Raw genomic sequence first — 12960 nt, 5'->3', positions numbered from 1 at the left:
TATATGGCCATTTTTGGCCACTTCACTTTTCGGTTTTCAACCATTTTTGTTCTGTTAATGCAAATGGAATGAAACTTTCCAAAGGTGTGTATTTTATTAAAATTTTTTATTTTTCAACATCAGCTCCTTAATAATGTCAATAATATTCACTATACACCAAATTGTTCCCATTTTACTGATTGTGGCCATTTTTGGCCAATTGAAACCCATTATAACCACCTTTTTTGATTCCTTGTTACTGGCAGTACTATATCATGCGATTTAGGTAAAATTGCTTTCATTCTAAACTCAACACATGAAAATTGTAGTTTTTAATGTTTTTCACCATATGAGATCCTTGGCCCATTTTGTGCCAAGCAAGCAATTTCATGTAATATTCTTGGTTTCCACTAGGGGCGTTTGATGGGTTACCACATTCCAATGGACCAATATAATGAAACAATTTTGACATAGGTTTGGTCTTAAGGATCTGATAGTTTGTGTTTGTGCATGACATTGCAGCACAAACATGTATTTGCAAGATAGACTGGAATAAATAATGACGCATCAAACATTACATAGGCTGCAGTGAATTCCTGTGGATGCAGGATATTGAGCTTTGAGGTTCCCAGTCAAACTTAGCTTTGAAGCACATGTGAAAAGCACTTTTACTCTTGTATTTTTCATAAAAAGAGACCATACCCAAAATATTAACTCTAGAAACAAAAACAAAAACAAAAAAAACCCCAATCACAGGACATTTTGCACAGTTCAAACCTGCAGCTGCAGCGCAAACAACAACAAACACTGTTTGTAAACGTGTCCTGGAGTTTATGCAGGTGCAGACGTTGCTACTGCTGTAAGTAAACCTAACAGCTTCCAGACCATTTATTCTGGCAATATGGCAAGAAGGTGGGAGTGTCCCCCCCCCCCAGAGGGACAAAGGGACCCCCTGATGATCCTCTAATCGCCTGAGCCAAGGTGTGAAACTGGGTGTGAACTCTGGCTGATTGGGAACCACATCCAGTTCAAAGCGTATAATATCTAAATTTGAATTATATTTTGGTTTTCATGACTAGGACTGGTGCTAATTTAAAAAATCAAGTCAATGAAAGTAGAAAAATGTTTTAATATATATGAATTTTATAGTATTTTGAAAACGTAAACAGGGGTGGCCATTTTTGGCCACGAACAAAATGAGAGGGATTTTTTTTGGTTTTTCTGTCACTGCACAAAAAACCAAAGATACATAAAACTCATTGAGACTTTTAATTATTGCTATGCATCTAACCTCCATCATGGTTAGAAAATAAATCAGTTTGCATGTATTATTTAGAAAAAAAATGGGGATTTTATGCTTTTATCCCTTTATCCCTTTATCCCTTTGTAAATCATTAAAAAGTATGTAATTTAACTGGTATTTAAAGGGTTAAAAGTCCTGGATTTGAATTAAATTTTGGTCTTGATGAACAGCACTGATACTAATCTAAAAAATCAAGTCAATGAAAGTAGAAAAATGTTTTAATATATATGAATTTTATAGTATTTTGAAAACGTAAACAGGGGTGGCCATTTTTGGCCACGAACAAAATGAGAGGGATTTTTTTTGTTTTTCTGTCACTGCACAAAAAACCAAAGATACATAAAACTCATTGATACTTTTAATTATTGCTATGCATCTAACCTCCATCATGGTTAGAAAATAAATCAGTTTGCATGTATTATTTAGAAAAAAAATGGGGATTTTATGCTTTTATCCCTTTGTAAATCATTAAAATTATGTAATTTAACTGTGATTTAAAGGGTTAAAAGTCTGGATTTGAATTAAATTTTGGTCTTGATGAACAGCGCTGATACTAATCTAAAAAAATCATGTCAAAAAAAGTGGAAATTTTTCTTAATATATATGAATTTTATAGCATTTTGTAAATGTAAACAGGGGGTGGCCATTTTTGGAAGTTTTTATGTTTTTCTGTCACTGCACAAAAAAACAAAGATGTATAAAAGTCATTGATACTTTTAATTATTGTTATACATCTAACCTCCATCATGGTTAGAAAGTAAATCAGATGGCATGTTTTATTTGGAAAAAAATTGGGGTTTTGTGATTTTTTCCATTTATGAGTTCCTAGGATTATGTGATCTAACTGGTATTTAAAGGGTTAAAATTATGAATTTGAATGAAATTTTGATTTTCATGAACAGCACTGGTACTAATCTAAAAAATCATGTAAAAAAAAGTGGGAATTTTTCTTAATATATATGAATTTTATAGTATTTTGTAAACGTAAACAAGGGGTGGCCATTTTTGGCCACAAACAAGCTGAGAGGAAGTTTTTATGTTTTTCTGTCACTGCACAAAAAAACAAAGATGTATAAAAGTCATTGATACTTTTAATTATTGTTATACATCTAACCTCCATCATGGTTAGAAAGTAAATCAGATGGCATGTTTTATTTGGAAAAAAATTGGGGTTTTTGTGATTTTTTCCATTTATGAGTTCCTAGGATTATGTGATCTAACTGGTATTTAAAGGGTTAAAATTATGAATTTGAATGAAATTTTGATTTTCATGAACAGCACTGGTACTAATCTAAAAAATCATGTAAAAAAAAGTGGGAATTTTTCTTAATATATATGAATTTTATAGCATTTTGTAAACGTAAACAAGGGGTGGCCATTTTTGGCCACAAACAAGCTGAGAGGAAGTTTTTATGTTTTTCTGTCACTGCACAAAAAAACAAAGATGTATAAAAGTCATTGATACTTTTAATTATTGTTATACATCTAACCTCCATCATGGTTAGAAAGTAAATCAGATGGCATGTTTTATTTGGAAAAAAATTGGGGTTTTGTGATTTTTTCCATTTATGAGTTCCTAGGATTATGTGATCTAACTGGTATTTAAAGGGTTAAAATTATGAATTTGAATGAAATTTTGATTTTCATGAACAGCACTGGTACTAATCTAAAAAATCATGTAAAAAAAAATTGGGAATTTTTCTTAATATATATGAATTTTATAGCATTTTGTAAACGTAAACAAGGGGTGGCCATTTTTGGCCACAAACAAGCTGAGAGGGTAGTGATTTTGCTGGAATCCAGAGGGTTAATAAACTCTCATATGATGTAAAATATAGTCAAGCTATTTAGCAGAAGTAAAGGACGCTCAAGCCTAACATTAACTGGCATAATGTTAGCTAATAACCAGTGACTGCGCTGGTCACCACGTTGTCACCTATACGGAGACATCTAATCTGCTGACAATAATTAACTGTGAAAATATTGGGAATAAATAAGTATTACTATGTATGTTTTTTAAGTGTTGTAGCTCTAACTTCAGTTCAGGAGATAAGGCTCAAGGTGAAGTGGAATGAAGCTTTTATTCTTAATTGATGAATGCTTAGTACAAGAGAATGTTTCAGTTTGGTGGGAGATGTAATTACACACTAATCATTGTATATTTATACAATATTCTTTTTTATTTTACTAAATAATCCCACAAAAATGACTGACTGTACTTTTAACATGCAACATATTTTTGTGGCCTTCCTTTTGCAACACTAGAAATGCTCATTACTGAATTGGTTGCTGAGATGGTCTACTTTGAAGATGGCATGTGTGTAGTGTGTGTTTTGGCTGATAAACCATCCATTAGCCACACTCCATTTAATCAATTATCCCCTCTCCCTAAGAACTGAAATCATGGGACAAAGGTAATGACACGTGCATCAAACCGACGCTGATACACTAAAAGGTTTGACTAGAGTATATATTTGTTGTGAACATGCATTTTTTTTCTTTTCTACTTTTTGAATCACTGTCACCATCCAACAGCTTTACCAGTTTGCTCAGACCCTCCAGCTGAGTTACTTATGGAGAACAACACAACAGCTGAGTTTGTCTGCAACCACACAGATGCATGGGAGTGGGTTTACACCATGCAGCCTGCCTATATGTCAATCATCTGTCTTCTGGGAGTAATCGGCAACTCCTTCGTGCTTTGCGTCCTCTGTCTTCAGAAGCGGAGAAGTTCTGTTGCTGACATCTACCTGAGCAATCTGGCAGCAGCTGATCTCCTCATGGTTTCCTGTCTGCCGTTCTGGGTATCAACTATAATCAACAAGTTCCACTGGAGATTTGGGGAGTTCATGTGCCAGCTTGTCAATATTGTCATTGGGATGAATTATTATTGTAGTGTGTTGTTCCTTACTGTTGTGAGTATGGACAGATATATGGCTCTCACTAAACCATTGTCCCAAGGAAGGCAGAGGCAGGCTTTCTGGGCACATGGAATTTGTGTAACCATTTGGATTGTTGGTATCTTCCTCAGTTTTCCTGCTGTTCTTTTCCGCTCTGTGCAGTTCTTCCCCCATCTGGGCATTGATGCATGCTACCTAGACTACCCTCATGAAGGGTGGCGATTGCGGTACAACATAACTGTGAACATAGTCTGCTTTCTCATTCCTGTCCCAATTGCATTGTTCTGTAGCTACCACATTATTAAAGTCATTCTAAAGAGACAGAAGATGAGAAGAAGCAACCGCGGGAGTGCGGAGAGGAAGGCAGCGTACCTTGTGCTTATTGTTTTGGCTGTGTTCATTCTCTGCTGGCTGCCTTACCAGATTCTGATCTTCTTTGACACCTTGGATCACTATGAGGTCATCTCTGGATGCACGTGGGCATATGTGCTGGACATTGGCAACCAGTTAGCTACGTACCTTGGCTACAGCAACAGTGCATTGAATCCTTTCTTGTATGTGATTGTTGGGAAGAACTTTAGGGAGCGGGCAAGGGAAGTGTTTAAACCCCTTCAATGCAGGAGGAAAGACCAGCGTGATGCATCTGGTCATGGTAATGCCAATCTCATCTCAAGTAAACAAACAGAGAGCACAAAAATCTAAATGAATTTACACATAAAGAGTAAACGCTTTTTTAAAAATATTTGTGACTGAATTGAATTTCATGTATTAATATATTTTATGTTGTTGGATTAGGGTCTAATAAGAGGGCCTGCCCTGGCCTTTGAAGCTTAGCTTTACTTTTTAATTTTTGTTTTTAAATTAGTGTTTTATTTTCCAATCAATTAAAGCTTCTCTTGTGTGTCTTACACCCACACAAATGACGGTAAACTCAAAAGGTTAAAAGTTACTTGTGTTACGGTAATCCTTTGCATGCTAAAAGCAAAAAATAAATCTCTATGACAACATCTGTAAAACTAAATGCTAAATTCAAGCATGTCGAAAACTGATCTTCTCACATTCTTGGCATGTTTGTCCACAACCACTTGTTTCCAGACAGTATGAATTTCTCTTAGCAGCAAGCTAAAACAAGTCCTTCTGGCATGTACCCTTACTACAAGCTTAGTTTGGTTCTTATTCTTGGGAGGACCGATGTGCAACCTGTAATTTAGGAACCTTTTTTGAACTGTAACCAGCTTAGTAAAACTTTAATAAAGTTGTCCTTGAACTGCACTGAATCAGTCATCTTTACGTTTTTATTGGTCAAACCCTTGATTAAAGCAGATGATAACTTTTGAGGTTATAAAGAGTGTTGACACCTTGTAAGAGAATGTGATATGGGGGCAACTGGCTGAACTTGAACTAAACAAATCAAAAGTTACCCCAGTGAGAAGCATGAATTACAGGAAAGGCTGTGACAGGGTAATGGTTGCATCTATATTATTTCCAAAGTATACACCCTCCCTGTGACAACTCCAAACTACAATATTTTACCTCTATATATGTTTTAACATTCTAAACTGAACAAACAAGTAAAAACAACTTTAACAGAGGATGTTAGAGATGATGAGAAGTTTAATAATTGTTGTGCAGAGACAGACGAAATCTTTCCCACTATTTCTAAATAGTGGGAAACCAAATATCACTAATTTCTAAAATGTTGAAACTGAGGGAAACAGTTGACTAATGTTTGCCATAATTCTGTATTGTTTAAAGAGAGGCAGTGTGGCTAGATTTAAAAAAAAAAAAAAAAAAAAAGCCTACTTCTGGAAGCAAACTGGTGTTTATCCATTTTGTCTATAAAAACACTGGGCTTTGCTTTTTTGAACGGTCCCATGTGTTAAATTTGGCATTTACAAGTACTCAAAGTCACAAATGTAGGACAGATACATAAAACTGACTAAGCGAGGAATGTTTGGCAAAGAGCTGATCTTCATCTTCATTTCGGTATGCTGCTGTCATTTTTACCATAAAAGGGATTACACAATCTCGGGCATACTGATTATTAGATAACCCTTCATCTAAGTCTTCCAAGTTACAAAAGAAAAATACTGATTATAGTTTACATTAACTCCAGTTTGATTGGAAGTTGGCTTAATATTTGTTATTGTTGCCATTACCATAACTTTAAATTTAGAACATATCAGAACTGGATGATGTACAAGCTGAGGATAAAACTGATAAATCAGTTTTTATAGCATTTGGAAATCATTACCGGTCTAAAGATTTCACTGTTTACACAGTTAATGCAATCACAAATGAAAAAAGATGAAAAAAACTAAAGGTTTTATTAATGATATCTCAACATCATAGCAAACAGAGAGGTCGCAGACAGTATAAACAGGGAGTAATGCTGCAATTTCCTGAATCAGTCATATCTTTACAGGACTGTTCGTAAGCTTTGAGCTACTCTGTCATTTCTTTATATTTTGCTTCCAAGGAGCAAGACTTTCTTGGAATTAAAAAAAAAATCTCTGACCTCCCCTGTATCATTAATGAAGAGATATGACACCTCAATATTTATCAATAAATATGTGGATTGGCACCTGTTTAGCTTAGTGGGTGAGCAGACAACCATATGCCATATAGCCGGCCCTTGGCTGCATGTCTTGCCCCCTCTCTTTCCTGTCTTTCCTATTTCTTGTTGAATAGTTTTCTTTATCCAATAGCAGCCTAGGGAAGCCATATAGACAGATAACCCTAACTAACTGATGTACACCCGGTCATTTTGCTTTGAAATATGACAGGAACCACATAGTGCAGGGAATAGAGTAGACTAGGGTACCCAGTGATGTACAGCTGATTACACAAGAACTGAACTGAAGCAGTGTGGGATCATGCTGACAAACAACAGAAAAATTAACATCCCAAGAAGAGCGTTGAGTGTCTTTCAACAAGACTAGAGAACTATTCCTGCAGACTAGTTAAAGAAATTAAAAAGTAAGCTCGTCTGAAAGATTTCAGGCTGTGTTATAGATTATAAGTGGTCATACCAAATACAAGACATTCAAGTTCATTACAATTGTACAACAAAGAGTTTTATTTAAATACTGTCATTTGATTAATGCTTGCACATGTTTCAGTGAATCAGTGCACTTCCAATTTTCCTAGAAGATGGAAAGTTACAAGGAGTGGCTCGACCCTTTTCCATAAGTACATTTTTCCATAGACCATGACGAAAGATGTTAGGTAAACGTTGTGTATTTACCGAGTTTTTTGTGCTTTTTTGGGTTGTTCTGTTATTGTTTATTACCTTCAGCCTGTTTTTCTTTTTTCTTTTTTTTAGTTATAGTTTAGATTTTCACCTTTGTATCTTTCTGCTTAGTTTGTTCTTAGTTCTGGCCATTTTGAGCTTTATATGCTAGCTTATTTCTCTTCATGATTTTATTCTCAGTCTGTCTCCTTTTTGTCATTTGCAACCAAAGCTAATTCCCTGAGTTTGTTTTTGCTGCCCTCCTATGTTCTCTGTGTCAAATCTGCATTCCTGTTTCCTGTTTATAGCATAACTAAAGTTGGTTCGGTTGACAAACTATTAAGTGTAAAAGTTGGTTGTGCTGTTACTGGTGAGAGCTGCTCTACATGATTTTAAAAGTGCCTCATTTTCCTTGATGTCAAATGCAAAATGTGTCTATATGTCTACTGTTGTCTTCCTCCCCAGTGTTGATAATTTGTAGTGTTTTCATGAGAAATAGAAAGCATGGGAGCTAGCTAAACCCCACCTACCATAGTTCCAGGTGGCAGATCAAGCGTGTGCATCTAACCTTATTGCCCAAGGAAATTACTTCTGATTGGATCACTCACCAACTGGCCCCCCCTTTCTCCACTACTTAATTAGTTCTGATTGGATCTCGTCTCTCCAGAACATATTTATGACAGTTTTAATCCCCATGCATTATTTTTATTTAGTTATTGTCTTGTTTTCATCAGAAAAAAAATGTTCTTTGGTAAAAACTGTGATGAAAATTATTGGTAAATAACATTAAGACTGGTCCTGCACTGTGTTTCTCTAGGTTTGGGCCTCCTTTGTTTTGTATTATAGTGTGAGTGCAGGATTAAAGCAGTTTTTTTTCTTATTTATTCCTGTCTTTTGTGTTCAGCATTTTGGTCCAAATCCAACAGTATCATGACATAAATAATTGTTAAAGTTTAAATAAAATCATGCTTTCTTTGGTATATTTCATTAGTTTCTAACTATCTGTGATAATAATAGTAGTATTTTCACACACTATGAACTGGAATGTCAAAGGCTGCATTTCCTCTCCAAGACATGCTCCATTACTCCACCGTACTCCACTGCAGTTTCAGCTGCTGCTCATAAATGAGCACCGTCCAAATTTTGACTCTTTGATAAACAACTTGATATATTCAACTCCTGGACTAGTGGTGTGGAAGAATGCAACTATATACAAAACGCCCATAGCAGCCTCGTTGTGTATTTTACCAGGAGCCCGTGAGCACAGTTAAGCCCTGTCTCAGACGTGTTATCTGTTATTACTTTGACCATCGGAGGAACATTTTGGTGAAACATACGGTAAGAACTTTTCTATTCCTTTTCAGTATTTGATGCTTAAAAGAAAAACAAAATAAAATGTGGCAATCAGCCTTTTCAAAGTAGCCATCCACTGATTAAATTAGAAGAAAAGATGCAATACACAACACAGAAGATCTACCTGTGATTTTTTTCCAGGCTCTTCAGTGTTTTTTAACACAGAAAAATAATCATCTTGCTTTTCTGGGGCTGTTTGCTTCCTCCCCAGAGCTGAACTTTTTTAACTGGATAAAATAAAGTCATAAAATTAGCCACCCGTTGATTGTTTATATAACCTGTTTTATGTTCAGTTCCTTGTTTAGCTCCAAATTTGAATTCCTACATAGCACATTTCTTTCATGATGGATTTTGAATGGTTAATTATAATAATAATGGATTGGATTTATATAGCGCTTTACAATGCCACTATTCATTCACTCTCACATTCACACACTGGTGGAGGCAAGCTACGGTTGTAGCCACAGCTGCCCTGGGGCAGACTGACAGAGGCGAGGCTGCCATATCGTGCCATTGGCCCCTCTGGCCAACACCAGTAGGTGGTAGGGTAAAGTGTCTTGCCCAAGGACACAACAACCAGGACAGAGAGCAACCGGGTATCAAACCGGTGACCTTCCGGTTACAGATGTGCTTCCCAGCCCCCTGAGCCACGGTAGCCCCCCAAGCTTTTAGCTTTAATCTATAATGATAACATTGTACTGAAGGTTTATGTACTGAAGGTTTATGAATATTAATTTTTTCCTACTCAGTGGAGCCAATGGAACTCACAACTGTGCCGACAGTGTTGACTGAAAATAGCAGCTTGTCTCCAGTCACTGCAGAATGGGAGCTTATCCACACCATCGTCCCCCCGTACATCTTCACCATATCCCTGGCAGGTCTACTCTTTAACAGCTTTGTGCTGGTGGTGTTTTTTGCCCACAAAGATCGACTGACTGTAGCAGAGATCTATCTGAGCAACATGGCGCTGGCTGACTTTATTCTATTGTGTAGCCTTCCTTTCTGGGCAATGAATGTCCTCAATGAGTTCAACTGGCCATATGGAGAGGCCTTGTGCAAAATCGTTAACGCCCTAATCATCATCAATTTCTACACCAGCATCTTCACTCTGGTCATGATTAGCATTGACCGCTATATAGCATTTGTGAAGCCCATGAAGGCCAGCTGGCTGAGACGGACGCTCTACGCCAAGGTGATCTGCTTCATCCTGTGGATATTAGGGGTCTTACTGAGCGCACCGACAATAGCTCACAGAAAGGTGAAGTTCTTTGAGGACTATGAGACCACAGCCTGCGTTCTGGATTACACCCATGACAGCTATTGGAAGCTGGCCCATCAGATTGTGATAAATGTGGTGGGCTTTGTTCTTCCTGTTTTGGTCATTGTTTTCAGCAGTGGAAATATAATCAAGGTTTTATCTGAGAGGAGGGAAAGTGTTGGTTTTTATCACACCAGTGATAAAAAGGCCTCTGTGCTAGTGTATGCTGTGACACTGGTATTTTTACTATGCTGGGGTCCCTTCCAGGTAATTACCTTTCTTGACATTCTCTGTGATGTCAGTGTGCTGGATGAGAAGCTGTGGTCTGACTCTCTGGATATAGGAAGGCAGCTCTCAGCATATCTAGCCTTTCTCAACAGTGTATTAAACCCTTTCTTGTATGTCTTCTCAGGGCAGTACTTTAGAAAGAAGGTTAGCGCCATCTACAGAAAGACTAGATATCAACGCAGAGGATCAGACATGACCACATATCAACGCTCTGCTGTGTCCACTTACATCAACAGAACAGAGCAAATTAAACCTGTGGTCATTGTTAATGCCAAAGAATAAAATGTGTCTCATACTGATGGCATCTACTTTTCTTTTGCTGCTTATGTATAAAATGACACAATAAAAAGGATGTTTCTAAAACTATTATGTCATTAGACACAATAATAATGCTGTTATGTGGCTAATCGGCACTATCAGATGATGTTTAATGCTGTGCTTGAGGAAATAATATAAGTAATGGACAGACACTGCAGGAGAAATAGACTGAAATGCATTTACAGTCTGCATAATGACATTTTTGTCTTGCATTGTGGACAAACAGCATCTGTTTCTTTGACATGTTATATGGATTTATAGCAACAGACTTCTCAGTTTAACTTTGTTTGTCTTTTACGTCTTTAAATTTAAATATTATGACATATTAGTCAGTATTCATTTATTAATTGTAAACCAAATATTTATATCTTATGGCTTTTGTCTTTCGGGTTATCAACATATGGTCATTTTATCAAAATTAAACAAATTTTATCTAAATCCAAGCAATGTCAGACCCTTTTTATTTAGACCAATGTACTGCTTTATTCATCCAATTTCCTTTGACTGCTACGCCTTCCTGGAAGATTCTTGGAAAAAAGTTTACTGTTAGGAGAAAAATCTTTTTTTCCTCACTCATGTTGTTAAAGAAACTGTGGACAATGCTCAGATAGTTTATGTGTTTCCATATGTTGTCAACACATTATAAGTAATTGACTTTAGCAGACTCCCAAACAGCCTACCTCACAATTTTCATTTCACAGGCATGATGCTACTTGCTTCTGGATGTTAATTCTGTCAACTCATTAAACTTTTAAGCTAAGAGGAAATACTGTGGGTGGGGCTAAATGTTGCTGTAGCTTTCTTGCCTTCACCTAACATTAGACCTTCCCAAAATGAAAATAATTAGCACCCACCACAGTGCACAACTGCCCCATGGCTATTTGTCCAGTGCAGTTAAATGTTCTAATGAAATACTCAAGTGGCTTTATTTTTGATTTTTTAAATGGTGTTATCTAGTAAACAATATATGGTATTGTATTTGTTATGTAATCTGATGTGCAGAGTGACAGTTTATCTGAAAGTGGCCTAGTCCATCTCTCTGTCCAGCTAAAGACAGGACTGTCACAGATGTTGCATTATGCATTTTGGGTGTTCAGTAATTTTCACTTTCAGAGCTGATGTTACAATATGGCCTGTAAATGGTGAATGGCCTGTATTTGTATAACGCTTTTACTAGTCCCACCTAGGGACCCCAAAGCGCTTTACACACCCAGTCATCCACCCATTCACACACTGGTGGAGGCAAGCTACAGTTGTAGCCACAGCTGCCCTGGGGCAGACATAAGTATTTAAAATCAGTTAATTACGTTTACTCAGTCAAACTATTTATTGGTGTTATTTGGTTATTTAGGCAACTGTATTCATTTAGATATAATAGTTTATCCCATTGTGTAATGCCTATCAGGTTATCACAATAATTATCAGAATATGTACATACCTGTTCCTATTTTTGTTGCTTTTTACATACTGTATATGACTGAGAATAAGTATGATAAAACCAGTACACTACTTTTTCTTAGCTATTTCTGTTCTGCTTTGAAGACAGTTGCACAATCCAGTGACAGTTATTTAGCATTGCAAGTTTTCAGCCATTCAGTAGGCATGTAGATATGTCAGAGCAGGAAAAGCAAAGCAGAACATTGTTCTTCTCAGGTATTTCAGTAGAGAAATCATGTCTGTGGAAAAACAGAAGACGTGTGCTAGTTTTTTTTTTACCTACTACCACAAGGGCCACGTGTTCCAGCGGACAACATAACGGCCTCCTCCTGACTCCAATTTTACTGTGAAAAACATGTTAGTAAATCAGCATGCACAAAACCAGAACCCAGAAGCATCTAAATGGACTTCAATCAGTTTTTTGTTTTGTCTCTGTACTTGTGTGTTTTTCTCTTGTGATGTCAATGTGACATCTGTGAATAAATCCTAGTTTTCCTGGTTGTCTGGCAAAAGCATTCTTTAAGCATATGGTCATAGAAACAGTTGAGCTGCAATACAAAGTGTCACAAATTTTTGGGACATTTGTCAGATCTTCACATTTTATATTAGTCAGAATTAATTTGGCAACGCCTATGCTGGTATCTTCACAATCCAAATTATGCTAGGGTATCCTGTAATTGAGTTTTAGGATATTTTAGAAGTTAGAAGTTTGGCTGCTAAATGCTCAAATATTGACTCTATCTCCACTTTTCTGCTGTTTGTTTCGGGCTTGTGCAGCATGCACTGAGTCTATAGTGCTAAGAAAATGTTGCTTTGCGAGAAGCCGCTGTGAAACAGCCTTAAAACAACTGTGAAATACAATTAAAAGATCCTTAAGATCCATCCTTTAAAA

The 12960-nt window shown here is 36.6% G+C and overlaps 1 protein-coding gene and 1 pseudogene across 1 annotated transcript; both read left to right on the top strand.

Moving 5' to 3' along the window:
* The first annotated feature begins 3364 nt into the window (after nucleotides 1-3364).
* On the top strand, nucleotides 3365-6228 carry LOC146496230 (B2 bradykinin receptor pseudogene; annotated as a pseudogene).
* Nucleotides 6229-6313: 85 nt separating this feature from the next.
* bdkrb1 (bradykinin receptor B1) lies at nucleotides 6314-12759 on the top strand. The gene is made up of 2 exons (XM_085143800.1): nucleotides 6314-8752; nucleotides 9517-12759. Exon 2 carries the CDS (start codon nucleotides 9525-9527, stop codon nucleotides 10593-10595), a length of 1071 nt encoding a protein of 356 aa, XP_084999926.1. The 5' UTR covers nucleotides 6314-8752; nucleotides 9517-9524; the 3' UTR covers nucleotides 10596-12759.
* Nucleotides 12760-12960: the final 201 nt, after the last annotated feature.

Source organism: Neolamprologus multifasciatus, chromosome 19 (genome assembly GCF_963576455.1).
Source record: "Neolamprologus multifasciatus chromosome 19, fNeoMul1.2, whole genome shotgun sequence".
NCBI classification, from domain to species: domain Eukaryota; kingdom Metazoa; phylum Chordata; class Actinopteri; order Cichliformes; family Cichlidae; genus Neolamprologus; species Neolamprologus multifasciatus.
This window is presented reverse-complemented; position numbering and strand designations above follow the sequence as displayed.

Coding starts and splice junctions, on each gene's coding strand:
- bdkrb1 (XM_085143800.1), top strand. CDS start 9,525: ATGGAACTCACAACTGTGCCGACAGTGTTGACTGAAAATAGCAGCTTG.